The sequence below is a fragment of the Corvus hawaiiensis genome, chromosome 19 (genome assembly GCF_020740725.1).
Source record: "Corvus hawaiiensis isolate bCorHaw1 chromosome 19, bCorHaw1.pri.cur, whole genome shotgun sequence".
In the NCBI taxonomy this organism is placed as follows: Eukaryota; Metazoa; Chordata; class Aves; order Passeriformes; family Corvidae; genus Corvus; species Corvus hawaiiensis.
The window spans coordinates 367,768-382,602 of NC_063231.1; the positions used below are offsets into that span (position 1 = coordinate 367,768).

At 59.0% G+C, this 14,835-nt stretch overlaps 3 protein-coding genes and 1 long non-coding RNA gene across 7 annotated transcripts; 2 read left to right on the top strand and 2 right to left on the bottom strand.

The window, feature by feature from the left end:
* Positions 1 to 742: 742 nt before the first annotated feature.
* ANAPC11 (anaphase promoting complex subunit 11) lies at positions 743 to 1,210 on the bottom strand. 2 transcript variants are annotated; one of them, XM_048323940.1, is made up of 2 exons: positions 950 to 1,210; positions 743 to 857 (listed from the first exon to the last, which is right to left on the bottom strand). In XM_048323940.1, exons 1-2 carry the CDS (start codon positions 1,127 to 1,129, stop codon positions 804 to 806), a joined length of 234 nt encoding a protein of 77 aa, XP_048179897.1. In that variant the 5' UTR covers positions 1,130 to 1,210; the 3' UTR covers positions 743 to 803. The 2 variants fall into 2 exon arrangements, with proteins under 2 accessions (XP_048179897.1, XP_048179896.1); XM_048323939.1 differs by having other exon boundaries at positions 743 to 949; positions 1,021 to 1,203.
* A 36-nt stretch (positions 1,211 to 1,246) lies between these two features.
* On the top strand, positions 1,247 to 5,460 carry ALYREF (Aly/REF export factor). Its single transcript, XM_048323938.1, has 6 exons — positions 1,247 to 1,510; positions 1,677 to 1,808; positions 3,724 to 3,871; positions 4,036 to 4,099; positions 4,221 to 4,398; positions 5,184 to 5,460. The coding sequence occupies exons 1-6, from the start codon at positions 1,283 to 1,285 to the stop codon at positions 5,196 to 5,198; spliced, it is 765 nt and encodes a 254-aa protein (XP_048179895.1). The 5' UTR covers positions 1,247 to 1,282; the 3' UTR covers positions 5,199 to 5,460.
* On the bottom strand, positions 2,316 to 5,661 carry LOC125335921. The gene is made up of 2 exons (XR_007207588.1): positions 5,518 to 5,661; positions 2,316 to 4,656 (listed from the first exon to the last, which is right to left on the bottom strand). It is a non-coding gene; the product is annotated as an uncharacterized LOC125335921 (long non-coding RNA).
* Positions 5,662 to 5,754: 93 nt separating this feature from the next.
* ARHGDIA (Rho GDP dissociation inhibitor alpha) lies at positions 5,755 to 13,478 on the top strand. Of its 3 annotated transcripts, XM_048323823.1 has the most exons (7): positions 5,797 to 5,860; positions 7,584 to 7,745; positions 9,895 to 10,104; positions 10,462 to 10,545; positions 11,026 to 11,102; positions 11,279 to 11,342; positions 11,804 to 13,478. In XM_048323823.1, exons 3-7 carry the CDS (start codon positions 9,915 to 9,917, stop codon positions 12,001 to 12,003), a joined length of 615 nt encoding a protein of 204 aa, XP_048179780.1. In that variant the 5' UTR covers positions 5,797 to 5,860; positions 7,584 to 7,745; positions 9,895 to 9,914; the 3' UTR covers positions 12,004 to 13,478. The 3 variants fall into 3 exon arrangements, with proteins under 3 accessions (XP_048179779.1, XP_048179780.1, XP_048179781.1); XM_048323822.1 differs by lacking the exon at positions 7,584 to 7,745 and having other exon boundaries at positions 5,755 to 5,860; XM_048323824.1 differs by lacking the exon at positions 7,584 to 7,745 and having other exon boundaries at positions 5,844 to 5,910.
* Positions 13,479 to 14,835: the final 1,357 nt, after the last annotated feature.

The following is a 14,835-nucleotide window of genomic DNA, read 5'->3' on the forward strand; positions in this document are numbered from 1 at the left end:
CATGAGATACGAGGACATAGTCATGCCCGCCTTACGCCAGAGAGCGTCACGAGTTCCTGGCAGCTCAGTGGCCATATCCATCACGCACAGCACCTGTGGGAGACACCGTCACAGGGACTGGGGTCTGTGGCAGCACTGGGCTGGCTAGCAGACATGGGGAGCCCCCAGCTTGCCCAACACCTGCCAGGGTGGGCATCCTGCTCCTGCTGCTAGCTGCAGAGCACCGCGGGGGTGAAGGGGCCCCAGTACCTGTGGTGGGAGCACGAACCGTGCCCAGCGTCCCGCAGGGAGTAGCCCAAGCCCCTGGGGCGGCCCCGGTACTCACCGCGGTGCAGAGCCCCGAAGGGGGAGTGGGCCGAGCTGGGCAGCAGTACAGCGAGATCGGGTTCGTCAGTGTCGGAGTGGCTGGTGGGCGGCGAGCGACACAGGCCAGAGAGTAGCCCCGAGGCTCTGGCCACCGAGGAGTGGTGAGGCCGGGTCGTCTACAGGTACAAGGGCTCGCCGGGGCGGCACAGGACGAGCAGCGCGCCCGGGGCTGCCGCCACCGCCTTTACAGCCGGGCGGGGGCCCCGCCTCGCTCGCCCTCGCCGCAGCCGCAGCGGCCCGGCCCGGCCCGGCCCGGCCCGGCCCGGGCTTCTGGGGCGGCGGAGCCCGCGGGGCGCCCGGCGGAGGCACTTCCCGCCCCCCACTCCGTGCACCGACCCCGAGCGCGGGACACCGGACACAGACACGGACACGCGACTGGCGCCCACACATTTATTGAGCAGGCCGGGGCTGGCCCGTCCCCGTGCCCGGTGCCGCCCTCACTCCCGGAACTTCCACTCCTGGCGGCACATGGGACAGTGCTGCTGCACCTGCTGCGAGTTCAGCCACTTGAGGATGCAGTGCATGTGGAAGCAGTGCGAGCACTGCCCCCACACCAACGGGCAGTCGTCGCCGGGAACCTTACCTGTGGCACGGACACACCGTCAGCCCCGCCCGGTGCGCAGTAACCGGTGTCGGTGCCGGTCCCGCACTCACAGTCGGGGCAGCAGCCGTTGAAGGCCATCCGGCAGATCCCGCAGTTCTCGTCGTTCGCCACCCACAGCCAGGACGCGACCCCGTGCCAGCTCCGCACGCGCACCCGCATGTTCCGGTCCCGGTCCCGGTGCGGTCCCGCCGGAAGTGCTGCCCGCCCCACAGGGCTGCGCGCCCCCGCCGCGCCGCGCCCCCGCCCCGCCCGTTCCGCTTCCGGCGCGGGCGCAGCGCGGCCGGAAGTGCGGGTGGGAGCGGTGCCGCCATCATGGCCGACAAGATGGACATGTCCCTGGACGACATCATTAAGCTGAACCGGAGCCAGCGTGGGGCCAGCCGGGGTGGCCGGGGCGGCCGGGGCCGCGGCGGCACCGCACGAGGGGGCGGGCCCGGCCGAGGCGGCGTGGGCGGCGGGCGCGCGGGCGGTGGCCCCGTGCGGAACCGGCCGGTGATGGCCCGGGGCGGCGGCAGGAACCGGCCCGCGCCCTACAGCCGGGTACGGACCGGGCAGGCGGGACTTGGGCCGCGGCGGCGCGGCGGGCTGGGGTGGAGGGTCCGCGCGGGGCAGGGACGCGGACGCGGGCGGCCCTTTGTCCACTCCCGGCGCGGCCGCGGGCTGCGAGGCCCTGGCGCCGGTCAGCGAGGTCCCGGTCTCATTGCAGCCGAAGCAACTCCCCGAGAAGTGGCAGCACGACCTGTTCGACAGCGGTTTCGGGGCGGGGGCCGGCGTGGAGACCGGTGGAAAGCTGCTCGTGTCCAACCTGGACTTCGGCGTTTCGGATGCGGACATCCAGGTGGGGCTCGGGGAGGCGTCGCGGGGGAGCGGGGACCTCATTCACTGCGCCCAGGTCGGGTGCCCGCGGGAACTCTGCCGGCCGTGCTCCGCTTGCGCCCGGGGTCAAGGATTCCCGGGTGAATCCCCAGTGATGGGGTTTGTACTACGTGTGCCTGCTTTGCCGCGATCGTGGTGGTCTGGAGGGGGCTGGAAGACCCGGTTTATAGGTGCTTTGTAAGTGACTGCCGCGGTGCACGGGAACGGGGAACGATGCTGGGACTGTGCTGGATCAAGCTGTGATTGGAGAATTTACTGTGAACTCTGTGAGCTCCTACTCTATGCAGCTGTAGCCTAACGGTGCCATGGGCTCTGGTGCTTTGTCAAATCACATTCTGTTGGGTGTTGAGGGGTTCCCACGGATGCACCCATCAGTGTAACCAGGCAGTTATTTGTCAGGGGAACAGCTCCCCTGTGCTGCTGTCTTGGTGTACTGTCCTCCACCTGTTGTGGCCATGCCCCGTTTGGGCTGGTCAGAGCCCACAGTGCCTGCAGTTGGGTGCTTGGTGCATCTGCCTCAGGGCTGGAGGCTGAGGGGGGCTCCCACCCGGCCGAGGGGTGTCACAGGGTCATGAGTGGGCTCTGAGCTGTGCAGGAATTGAGTGCCACGTGTGTCCCTGGCAGGCACTCCTACGCCACAGAGTGCTGCCATCACCCTGGCCCCTGGCTCTTGTGTCCTCACCAGGGAAAACCAAACCACTGCTGTCAGACTTTCTTCATCGGTTCATTCATTCCAGCCTCTCCACGCACCAATCTGGCTGTGCCTGGGGAATTGGAAAGGAGCTCTGTCAGGTCACCTACTCACTGGGTAGTGTGCTGCACACCACCTCTTTTCCTTGTGTAAGTTCAGATTGGGTTTAAATAAGTTCCTGTTTGTTGCAGTGAGGCCGCAGTGTGTAAAACTCGGCCCCTGCGCTTTGTGTGCAGCCAGGACTCACCTTCCTGCTGCTGCACAAGCTCCCACTGCATTTGTTTAACAGCAGGGCTGACTCAATGGCTTTGGCCCCCAGCCCCGTAACTTAGTGTTGCCTCAGATGTGGGATTGGTTTTGTTCCTGTGCTAATGCCTCTTTATGTGGTGCGAGAGGCCAGAGGAGCTCTGGTCACGAAGGAGCTGCACAGCGTTGCTCTTTGTGTCCTCTGAGGCAGGAGCAGCTGACCTCAGACTCTGAGCAGAGCTGACACAGCCTTGCTTGCCACATTCCATCCAGAAAGCATCTGCCAGGTGGCCTTTGCAGCTCTCTTCCACCAGCCCTGCTGGGAGCCCTGCTGTGACTCAGGAGCAGCTTGACACAGGCTGTGCAGTAACCTCATTAGCTTCCCAAATGTAGCACCTGAGAAACAAAATTGGTGGCTCTGTTGCTGCCTGTTTATTTCCAACCTTTGTGGCAGCAAAGGACAGACCGCAGCAGAGGACTTTGTTGGTCTCCATTTTTGGGGTATGTTCCTAATGGGCACAAGTTCAGTGCAGCAAAAGTGTCATCGTCTTGTGGATCCCTGCACTCCCATGGTCATTCTCTGTGAGAAAGGTGTCTGGGGTCTGGAGTATTTTCAATAGTTGCCACTTTGACTCATCTTCAACAAAGTCCCCCAGTTCCACTGGAAAAGAAACAGGTTTCAGCATTCCTTGAATCTGCTTCACTGGCTGTAAATGTGCCTTCTGCAGGACATGAATGCAGAGTCCTGCTTGGTTTTGCCACTTACGACAACTCCCTGAAATCTTCCTGATGGGCTGTGCTCCCCTCTGCCATTAGCTCTTTTTCCAGATTGTCTGTGGTGGTTGGAAAAGCACTGGTGCTGGCCAAGTGTGTCTGTGTGGGGAGCTGCAGTGTTTGCAGCATTGATGGATGGGCATGCTCCTTTCCCTCTCATTCTCAGGAGCTATTTGCGGAGTTTGGGACCTTGAAGAAGGCAGCTGTGCACTATGACAGATCTGGTCGCAGTCTAGGAACGGCAGATGTGCATTTTGAGAGGAAGGCTGATGCGCTGAAGGCAATGAAGCAGTACAACGGGGTCCCCTTGGATGGTGAGTCTGTGTGGCCCATCTCCATGGCCTGTTTCCAGCGCTGGAGTGGAGCAACCTGCGCATCCGTGTCCCTGCCTGCGTGCCCGTTTCTCCCGCACATCCGTGTCGCTCCCTCCCACCTTGCGTGTCCTGCGCAGACTCACGGCTGCTCTCCCTCCCTTCAGGGCGCCCCATGAACATCCAGCTGGTGACGTCACAGATCGACACGCAGCGGAGACCAGCACAGAGGTGGGGGAGCCCCTGCCCCGAGCAGTGGGGCGGGAAGGTGCAGGACCCCTCCCTGATGGGGAACGTGGGTCCTGTTTGGGTTCGCTGACGGCACTAAAACAGTTGCTTTTAAAACTCACAGTGTAAACAGAGGTGGCATGACCAGAAACCGCGGGGTCTCGGGGGGATTTGGAGGTGGAGGCAACAGGCGAGGGACTCGTGGCGGGAACAGAGGGAGAGGCAGAGGAGCTGGAAGAACTTCCAAACAGCAGCTCTCTGCAGAAGAACTAGATGCACAGCTGGATGCTTACAATGCCAGGGTAAGTGCTGCTTGGGCACTGTCATGGGCTCCCCACAGCATCTCATCCTAGAAAGCACTGGCAGTCTGGAGCTGGCAGAAAAGGGAAAACATTTTCCAGGTCCTTGGACTGAAGCAGTCTCTCTCTGAAGCTGAGCTGTGCCTTGGCTTAGGCCTCAGCTTCGCTTTCCAGAGCACTTTGTCACCTGTTACTGGTGGCTGAGGAATAGCCTCTGCTCTTGCCAGGCTCTGTAGCTGGAACAGCCACTATGAACAGCAGCTGCAGAACAAAACCCACAGAGCTGATAGGTTGCAGGAATGAGAAAACAGAAAGGAAAATCTCATGTGGAAAAACTGTGTGTGGTGTGCTGCTGGGGGGAGGGTGCAGTGTTGGTGGCAGAAATGAGCCCCAGCCTGGGGAGCCATGGGCAGGTTGCAGCTGTACCTGGAACTTGCTCAGCCTGTGGCGCAGCCGAGTCAGGATCCCAACAGAGCTGAGGCCACAAGGACACCGCAACAGCGAAGTCGGTGGTTCAGGACCGGGATAAGTCAGGGCAAGAGCATGGAAGAAGTGGGATAAACAGGATTCTAGAAAAAGCCTTGGAGCAGTGCAGGGGGGTGGTGTGCTGTCCTGCTCAGCACGGTGTGCTATGGCTTGGACCCGCCTATGCCTGTCCTGCAGCGCTTGAGGGTTCATCAGGGCCAGGCTGCCTGCAAAGAAGTGGTTGGGCTTGGGTGCAGAGGGGTGCTACAGGGTGCCAGGGCTGCTGCAAGGCACATGGTGACAGTTCCTCCCCTCTCTTCCAGATGGACACCAGCTAAAGCGGCAGCAGTGGGCGCAGGGAAGGACTCCAATCTTGCTCCACACTCCCGGCAGGGGCTGCGGCTGTGGCTACTACTACCGAGGATGGGATTTGTTTTACTTTTACGTTCTGGGATAGGTTTTAACTCCTGTAAAGGTTTTTTTTAATTCTCAGCAGACCTGTTTTGTACCGAGTTATTTTTGGGATAAATTTTTCTGGTTGCCTGTTGGGCCAAGGTGGCTTTTTCACCTTTGCCATAATAAAATAGAACCATGTCTAGAGCTGTGGCTGATGCCTTGCCGCGCTGGGCCCCGCGCCCCATCCGCTCCCGCACATACCGTGATGCTCTGCCGTGTACCTGTCCCGCCCCGCCGGTCCCGGTCCCGTTCTGCCCCGCTGATCTCGTTCTTGGTCCCGGACCGCTCTCCTGGTCCCGATCCCTCTCTGCCCCGCCCTGCCGGTCTTGCCCCGCTCCGCCTCGGTCCCGCCCATCCGGTCCGGTCCGCCCCGCCCGCGCGCGCGCGCTCCCGGGCCAATCAGCGCGCGGTGCGCGGCCGGAAGCGCGGCGGCGGCGCGGCGGTGAGTAACGGGAAGTGCCGGGCGTGTCCCGGAAGTGCGGGGGCGCGCGGGGCCTGGGCGGATCCGCGGCGTTGGCAGCGCAGCGTGGAGTGAGCGAGACCGGTACGGCGGGACCCGGCGGGAGCGGAGGGACCGGGCGGGTGGGGCGTAAGGTACGGCGGGAAGGGCTGGGCCGGGCGCGTCGCGCTGGCTCCGAGCCGCAGGAAGGGCCGGTCGGGGCCGAGAGGCGCCGCGGGGCTCCGGGTGCCCTTGCGCGACCTTCCGAAGGCCGAGGGAGCCGCCGCCCCCGGCGGGGCCGTCCCGGAGCGGAGCGCGTGGGGCGAGGGCGGAGCGCGGGCGGCCCGGGCGGCCCGCGTTCCCCTGAGGGGCCGGGGCAGTTCCCAGCGGGCTTTACCCGGTGCTCGGTCTGAGGGACGATGGACGGGATCGCTGGGCCCGACACGTCCGGGGGTCGGCGGTGCCTCTGGCGCATACGGTCGGTCGGCACGAAATGAGGAACCGGGAGACGCTGTACCAGAGTTGGGCTGTTCCGTGTCAAGGGAGGGCCCTTCCACCCCGAGCGCCGCTGGCCGGGTGCGCTTCGAGCCCCGTCGGAGGGTTTGCACAGAAGCCGCGATTCCTGCGCTCCCCCGCCACCATGCCCCCACCGGGAGCGGCGGCGCTTTCCCGGCAGCCGGTCTGAGAGCCGTGACCGTCGTTTGTTTGTGGTGAGAAAAGCCCTCGACCGCGCTTGTTCCCGTGAGGGTTCCGGGTCCACTCTGTTGCTCCCGTTGTCCGAGCATTCTTCCAGTGTGGAAGAGCTTCCACGACTGCAGAGTGGGAACAGTTTAACTGCTCTGGGTTCGGCTGCTGACACACACAGATGGGTCACAGTCTGGGCTCCAGGTACCCACGGTGCTGGTTTGCATCCCTGGTGCAGCGCTGCCAGTAGCCCTTATGCTTCTGGACTTGTTTGTGAGCCCTCAGTCTGGCTCTGCACAGCTCACCCATGTAGGTGAATGACAGGTCAGGGATATGTCAGAGCAAAAAGAAAAAACAAATCCTCCATCCTCAAACTGCCCACTGGGCAGCAAATGTGTCCTCCTGTTCCCCGAGTCCTTCCCACCTGGGGCTGTGAGACAGCAGAGGGGATCAGGTGCGATGAGAATTCCCTCAGATGCTCTTACAAAGCAACTGGTGCAGCAGTGGTACCTGGATTTGCCCTGGTAGTGCCTGGCCTCAGGAAGTGTCAGCTAGGCTCCTGTCCCGTCTGTGCTACTGGTGTCCCCCCACTCCCCTGTGCTGCCCTGGGAACCATCTGAGCTGTCCATGTGGAGCAGCCAGGCCGGGTCGGGCTGTTCTGGCTCCCCGTCCTGGCAGAGCAGACTGGGACAGGGCCCTGCAGAAACGCCTATTGCTGGGTCACATTCCAGCCGAGTTCTCTGGATGGCTGTGCAGGCTTTCCTGCGCGCGGAAAGAAGGAAGGGTGGGGACTGCTGGAACTGGCGCTGCTGCGTGTGCACGGCTGCGCTGAGGCCTGATGGATGTCGGAAGCTGATTAGCCCATCTGAAGATACTCTGACTAATGCTGGGTTTGCTGGTGCCATGGGATCGGGATTCTGGGGTATGGAGTCAACGGCTCCCACTGTCCGCCTGGACACGAGCAGGGATATTCCCGCTAGTGTTTCTGCCTGGCAGGAGGTGGGGCTCTTGCGTTTGCTACTGCAGCTGCTCTGTCCTGCACAAAACATGCTGAGAATCCGGAAGAAACTGCTGCCTTGAGGGAGCAGTGAAGGCAGACTGTGAATTCCCAAGTGGGGATTCAGCCTCCTGCTGCCTTCTACAGGCTGATCCTGAGGATCTGCAGGGAGCCAGGGTCTGTTTCTGAAGATCCAGGAGCCCTCCTGTACTCTGCTTCCGGCACAGGCTGGGGTCCCTTCCTGCAACCGTGGCATTTCCCAGGGGGCTGTGCTGTCCCACAGAGCAGTGGGATCCCCAGGACCTGCGGGTAAGCTGATGGAAAAGGTGAGGGCTGTTTCCCCAGCGCCAAGCCCAGCCTGGCCTGCAGTGCTGACTGGAATCATGCTGGTGCTGATCCCCAGGGGTGTTTTCAGTTCTGGTGAGCTCCTCTCACCTTAGACATCCTGAGAGGGTTGGGGTGGGTCCAATTAATCTATGTGGCAGTACACATGATTCTTTAGCCTGGATCACAGAAGTCAGGCTGGAGCACAGGAACGTGACCAAAGAGCTGGGCATTTGGGATTTTGGTTGCTTTGGGCTTTTTTCTGTGTCCTGTATGGCATGGTTGTTGCTGAATACCAGTTTGTGTGAGGGGTTCCTCATTGGTCTGGTGGAGATGGGGTTAATGATGCCTGGGAGAAAACTGTCACCATGTGGGGGGGGGGGGGGGGGCGGTCAGCTGTCGAGGAGTGGCAGCTCTACACTGACACTAAAGTAGTGCATTTCCAAACTGCCCAGGAGAGGATTCTGGATCTTGGAGGTGAGCAGCTGCTGGCAGTCGGGGCTGTGAACACCAAGGCTGTTCCCAGTCACTGCAGCTGTCTTCCAGCCATGGGAGCTGTGCTGGGGCTGGTGCTGTTGTTCACAGAGCACTGGCTCCAAGAGCTTCAGGTGCTGGAGCAGAGGCTGCCTCGTGGCTCCTGCCGTCACTGTTCTGGCTATCTGTGAGAGATTTTGTCTCTGCTTGGTCTGAAAATTGGAAGGTGGAGGGGGCCTGTGGATGCTCATGCACAGAAGTGTACCCACCACTGTTGGAGATATATGTGTGGATGCTAGTGGATCCTCTGCCAGGTGTGTGATTACTGTGCTCTCACAGAAGGCTCAATCACAGAATTTGGGAGTCACCACAAGTCTAGGACTTGGGACTTTGGTTCTGTAAAGCTGAAATTCTGTCACTTCCACTCCTGGGAGCCACAGATATTCTCAGAGCAAGGTGTGAGGGTTAGAACAAACTCGGTCCATAGGAGGTATAATCTAGCCCAGAGGCAAGCCGAAGGACATGAGGAGGGGATCAGGCAGGATGCAGGGTGTGTGAGTGAGCGTTTGCTCACCGCTTCTGGGAGTCCTCAAGCCCGGCAGCTGTTTGGGAGAAGCAAGGGACTGGGATTGATAGGGAGACACTAGCATGAAATCTCATCAGTTGTCCATCTGTGACGTAAGACTAAATGTCCTTGTGAAGACAAAATTCCACATCATTCAGTGTGAGGATGTTGGAGGATGCCATGTGGAAGGGCCAGCTGTTTGCTGTGCTGTGCAGGGGTGGTGCCAGCAGCCATGGGAGCTGCAGATGTATAGGTACAGCAGGAAAAGCTCCTGGCTCAGATGCTTGTGCCACACTGGGCCAGAGCCTGCGTGGTGTCTCATCATCCCCCAGTGCCATTCTAAAGCTGTGCCAGAGTGTTCTGAGTCTTTAGAGAGTCCAAGTTGATACTTGCCATAGGATAACCCTTCAGACAATGTGCCCTGTGGAACACCAAGAATTCCTGAATATGTCATTGGCTTTTACTGAGGATTTTAATGGAGTGTTGGCATCACCTTTGCCCTTGGTGCAGCTGGGCATTTCCTGGGCAGAGTCCTCGGCAGCCGAGCCAGGCTCCACATCTTGTTTCCTTCATTGCCTGTGTCCCCAGCTGTGTGTGCCACAGATCCTTGCAAAGGGCTGAGCCAGGTGTCTCATCCCACTCTGCCAAGGCACCTGTCACAGAGCACTGACCTGACTGAGTTACAAAATGTGAGCACCAGATCCCAGCAGAAGCTCCCAGCATTCATGCCAGTGGTGAGACAGAGGCCTATTCTTGGCTGGAATCCTGTTGTGGAGAGCAGAACTGGGTTTATTCTGGGCACCTAGTTGATCTTGTGGAGGAGAATGTCTTCCCTATGGCTTTGGGGTATTTACCTTACAAGCAAAGCACTGAGATTGAATTTTTCCTCACTCTTGCCTGGGCCTCTGCGAAATGAAGATGAGACCTGGTCTCTGGAGGGGGGCTGGGGGCCCTTGGCAGGGTTGTGTCTCCCAGGGGACAGTGTAAAGGGCCCCAGTGAAGTGGGAGCCTGTGGAGTCACAGCAGAGCAGTTCTGGGGAACTCTGCTGCTGGTGTGGTTGGTTAGGGCACTCACACTTCTCCTCTCTGCTTCAGTGTGGGTCACGTGTGTGAGGATGGCGGAGCAGGAGCCAACAGCAGAGCAGCTGGCCCAGATTGCAGCTGAGAACGAGGAGGATGAACACTCTGTCAACTATAAGCCACCTGCCCAGAAGAGCATCCAGGAGATCCAGGAGCTGGACAAGGACGATGAGAGCCTGCGCAAGTACAAGGAGGCACTGCTGGGCGCCGTCACCGTGAGTGCAGGTGAGCCCTGGGATGTGTTGGTCCTCTCTGGCCTTGCCTCTGCTCCCACCTGGGAGCTGTTCTCCCAGCTCTGTGTTTGTGCAGGAGCACAGCCCAGAGCACAGAGCTGTGTCTGCGCTGCCCCATGCCCATCGCTGCCTGCAGTGTAGGGCTCAGGGACGGAGGGGTGGGGGTGGCACTCTGCCTTTGTGGAGGACTGTGGGCTGGGCCTGGTGCAGTGGAAGCTCTGACCCTTACAGAGTCAGAGGCTGGTTTTGCTGGGTTTCGTGTGCTTTCAAGAAGTTCCCTGGAGGGAAAAGGAGCTGTGTTGGCCAGTGTCAGGGATGGGTGTTTAACAGCTTTTTCTCTTGTCTCTAGATCCCAATGCTCCAAATGTTGTGGTGACCAAGCTGACCTTGGTCTGCACTACTGCTCCGGGCCCCCTGGAACTGGACCTGACAGGTGAGGTGGGAGGGAATTCCAGCCCTGCTCCTGCACAGAGCTGGCAGGGGTGCTGCTGGCAAGGTGCGTGAGCCTTCCTGTGTCAGAAGTGCTGGAGGCAGTGCACGGTGCTTGGGCCCTGGGTTCTGTACCTGGAGCCCAGCAGCAGTTCCCTGGCACCTGGGTGTTTTGTAGAGGTGTGAGGGGCCAGATGGGGCAGGCAGATTCTTCCAGCCTGCATGGTGACATTCATGGCAGCTTTGAAATGGTGACAGCCTTGGGGCAAACATCTGCAAAGAAACTCTTTGGAATTAATTGCATAGTTGTGCTGCAGTGTCCTGTCAGAGGGCATTTCTTGCCTGGCTGCAGCAGCATAGAGGGCCCTGCAGCTAGGGCCATTCCCTGCTCCTGCAGCTCCTGCCCCAGCTGCCTCATGCCATGGAAATTCATCCCAGAGCACAGCACGGAAGAGCTCTGAGCAACCCTTTCCTGTCTCTGTAGGTGATCTGGAAAGCTACAAGAAGCAAGCATTTGTGCTGAAGGAGGGCGTGGAATATCGGATAAAAATCTCCTTTAGGGTAAGGATTCCGATCTGGAAATGGAATGAACAGAACATCAGACTGCTGCGGTCCCAGCTTGGGGAGTGCCTGTGCCCTGAAAGTGGGGTTATGCTGAAGGAATGGGCTCTTCCTGCAGGTGGGGTGGGCAGTGTAAATGGAGATGTCCTGCTCAGTCCCTGCTCCTCTCTCTGCAGGTAAACAGGGAGATTGTGTCAGGGTTGAAGTACATCCAGCACACGTTCCGGAAAGGTGTGAAAAGTAAGTGCTTCTCTGTAACTTGGTGCTGCTTTGTGTGAATGAGGACTTCCTGCTCATTTTGCTGCTGTGACAGGGGCTGCCCAGCAGCTCCTCATGGGAGGGGACAGTCCTCATTGCCACTGGGCCCATGGAGCTCTGTGAAGGCCTCTGGGCCTGCAGTGGTGGGGCAGCCCGTGGTCCTGGCTGCACAGTGTGTGATCCTGATCCCTCCTGAGCACGTTTTCCCCCTGAGCGTGGCAGGAAGCAGGTCACAGCTGACAGCATTGCCAGCGCTGTGGGGTCACTGCCCACAGGAAGGGCCCATTCCTGGAGGGAAGGGAGCTCTGAACTGGATGAGATTCCAGTTACAGCTGTTCTACAGATTGTTGTAACAGTAACAGACCCTTCCTTTGCTTCAGCCTTGTCCCAGATGCAGGGGAGGCTCCTGAACAGCCTCCATACACCTCTTTTTGTCGTTTTAGTTGACAAGACCGAATACATGGTTGGGAGCTATGGCCCCCGAGCAGAGGAGTACGAGTTTCTGACCCCCATGGAAGAGGCCCCAAAGGGCATGCTGGCCCGGGGCAGCTACAACATCAAATCCAAGTTCACAGATGATGATAAGACTGACCACCTGTCCTGGGAGTGGAACCTGACTATCAAGAAGGATTGGAAGGACTAGCCCTTCCCGAGGCCAAACCCCAGAGAGCGTGAATCAGACAGTGGCTACCGTAGAATACCCCCCCTGTACCAAAGTGCTGACATTGGAACCCTCTTACCTGTCACCCCCGTTATCATTTGACCAGAGAGCTCAGTTTTTTATGTGCCCCCTCCCTGGAGAATTGCTGAGTGCATTGACCAAACCGTGCTGTCTGCATCTGGTCTCCAGCTGCCCGTCCTGGGGCTGTGCTGCCCCAGCACTGAGGGGAGTGCCCACTCCCTCGCCAGGCCCTTTCTTGCTTCCCACCTTCCTTTATCCAGGAGGTGCCAAAGGGGAGGAACTCCTGTTAGGATCCCGTGCTTGGCTTTCCTGCGCACAGCTCAGGGTAGCTACTGCTTCCAAGTAGCTGAAGAATTTTGGTGCCAGGCAGCTGTCAAATCAGTATATTGGCTGAAGTGGTGTCTGCCTGCCCTTTCCGCCCCATCAGTGTCCTGGGCAGCTTCATTTGTGGATGTTCCCTGTAACCATGATGCCTTAAATGTGTAACATGTATCCTCTAGGGAGGGAACCCTGCCCCTGTTACACTTTTTAAACGCCACCTGCCCTCCCCGTCTGTTGGCATGGGCTCAGCTTGGTCACGCCCCTCATGGGTTATTAGGAAAGATTCACAACTTCCCACTTCGCTGCTGGTTCCTTCCTCACCTGAGATGGGACATCTCCAGAGGGGAGAGGGTGTGACATCCTGGGTGACACCTGGCCGCCCTTCCTGGCACCCCAAGCACCGGCCTGGCTGGACCCCAGCCTTGCCTGCGCAGAGCCGCGAGCTCTCTGGGTGCCCTTGTGGCACAGAGGGGGCTGAAGGGCAGGGCGGTGCAGGGGTCACCAATGTTGCCATCACCTCGCACTTCTCATTGCAGCCCAGGTAGCTGCAAAGCACTGAAATTCCAGGACAGCACCTGCCCTCCTGGCTGTGTTGGGCTGAGGATGGACGAGTCTGTCTGTGCAGCTGCTCCTGATGCGATCAACAGAGCTTGCGATGGACAAGTGTTTTCCGAAGCGGTTAATGCCTTATGTATCTGTTCTGCCTTTAAAATCTGTGCCTGGCCTGTCAGTAGTTATTGCCTTGACACTCGGCCCCCCATGCCTGCCGCAGATCCGCAGCATGCTGGCCTCCACTCTTGGCTGCACAGCTGTGGCTCTTGGGGCAAAGAAGCCCCAGGGGCCCCCTGCAAGAGCTGGGGGGCTGGGCAGGCATGTGCCACCTCTGCAGCCCTCCGATTTGGATCTACCACGTTGAGGTTAGAACTGGGACCAAGTACATGTGGCTTTCTCGTAGCTACGTCTTTGCCTCTAACTCCCCCTGCCCTGCCCCTAGAGAATTTTTTGTTAATTTGATTTGGTGCATATTGTCTGTAAGTCCTAGACCCAGGTTAACAGGTTTGGAATCATCGTCTGCTTCTCCTTTTATGACAGTTAAATAAAATCTTTGAACTGACTGTGTACTGTCCATGCTGGATCTTTGGCAGGAAGTGGCCAAATAGGATTTTTGCAAACACCTAGAGCAGGAGAAGACCAGGATCTGTGGGCTTGCTAGAATGTGGAACAGGATCTGGGACAGCCTTTGCCAGAGGAGGAGAGGCCCCATGGCAATATGTGTGCAGAATCTGTCCCTTGCTATTTGCCCTGCCCACAGTGTGAGGGGTGGGAGTGTGTGGGGCAGTGAAAATAGGGATTTCCAAGTGGGGTCTCTTGCCAGCAGAGGAGCAGGTGGGCTTTGAACCCACAACATTGACTGCTCCAGCTGCACACGCATAGGGAAATTCCTCTGCAGTCACAGGAATGAGGGAGGTGATCAGAGAACACAATCCAGGAGAGTCAGCGTGATAAGAGCCTGCGGATGTTTACAGAGCATGTGGCATGTTTGTGTTAAGGATAAGAAAAGTGTAGCCATGAAAAGCTCTTTACAGAATCCATGGCATGAGAGAACCTGGAGGAGGGGGCTCGGCTTTGCTCCTAGTCAAAGACTCGCGAAGGTAACCAAGAACTCCATAGGCTCCCTCTTGTATTTGGAGTTCACAGCACAGGCCCTGTCCTCGGGCCTTGGAAAGCTGCTAAAGGAGATGATGGGACTTGGAAAGGACAAGGGCTTTAGGCAACAGTCTGGGCCAGGCAGGAGCTGGCATGTGGCCAGTGCCCACTCCAGCAGGCACATGCTGCTCACTATGGAGAGCAGTGTCCAGCTACGACCCACCAGCCCTCTGCACAGTGTGGGGCCGTGGAGGCCAGAGTGGGGACTGGAGCAGGGAACAGGCCTCACTCCCAGTGAGTCAGTTAGATCGACCCCAGATGTGCCTGATAGTGTGAACAAAGGCCCCCCTGTGCTGGCCCCTAACAGCCACTCTGCGGGCAGGGCTAGATGAGCACCCAGCTGATGCAACCCTAGTGCTTTGGCAAGAGTTTCCACACCCAAGGTGTCGAAGCTTCTGTTAGATCGTTTGTACCATGGTAGGAGGCTTGGAGGGGCAGGACGGCTGTGCTATGTGCTATAATTCAACTCTGAGGATTCTCTGCCTCAGTTCTCTGGCACATCTTCCCGCTGCGGGCTGACATGCAGGCTCTCCTGCCTGGCGTACGCTCATGAGTGCACTTGGGTACAGGTGGCTCCAGTCACAGGCTGGGTGGGACAGATCATTTGCATGAATTGTGGCTCCCAAGGTAAAGCCTTGGCCCCTTCCAGGTGATGCACCTCAGGAATCTTGGCCAGAAGTTGTGCAGCAGCAGTCCAGGCCGTTCTCCTTTTCCAGTGCTGCAGCAGCTCCCTCTGACACCACAGCTCTGTGAGTGCAGCAGCCA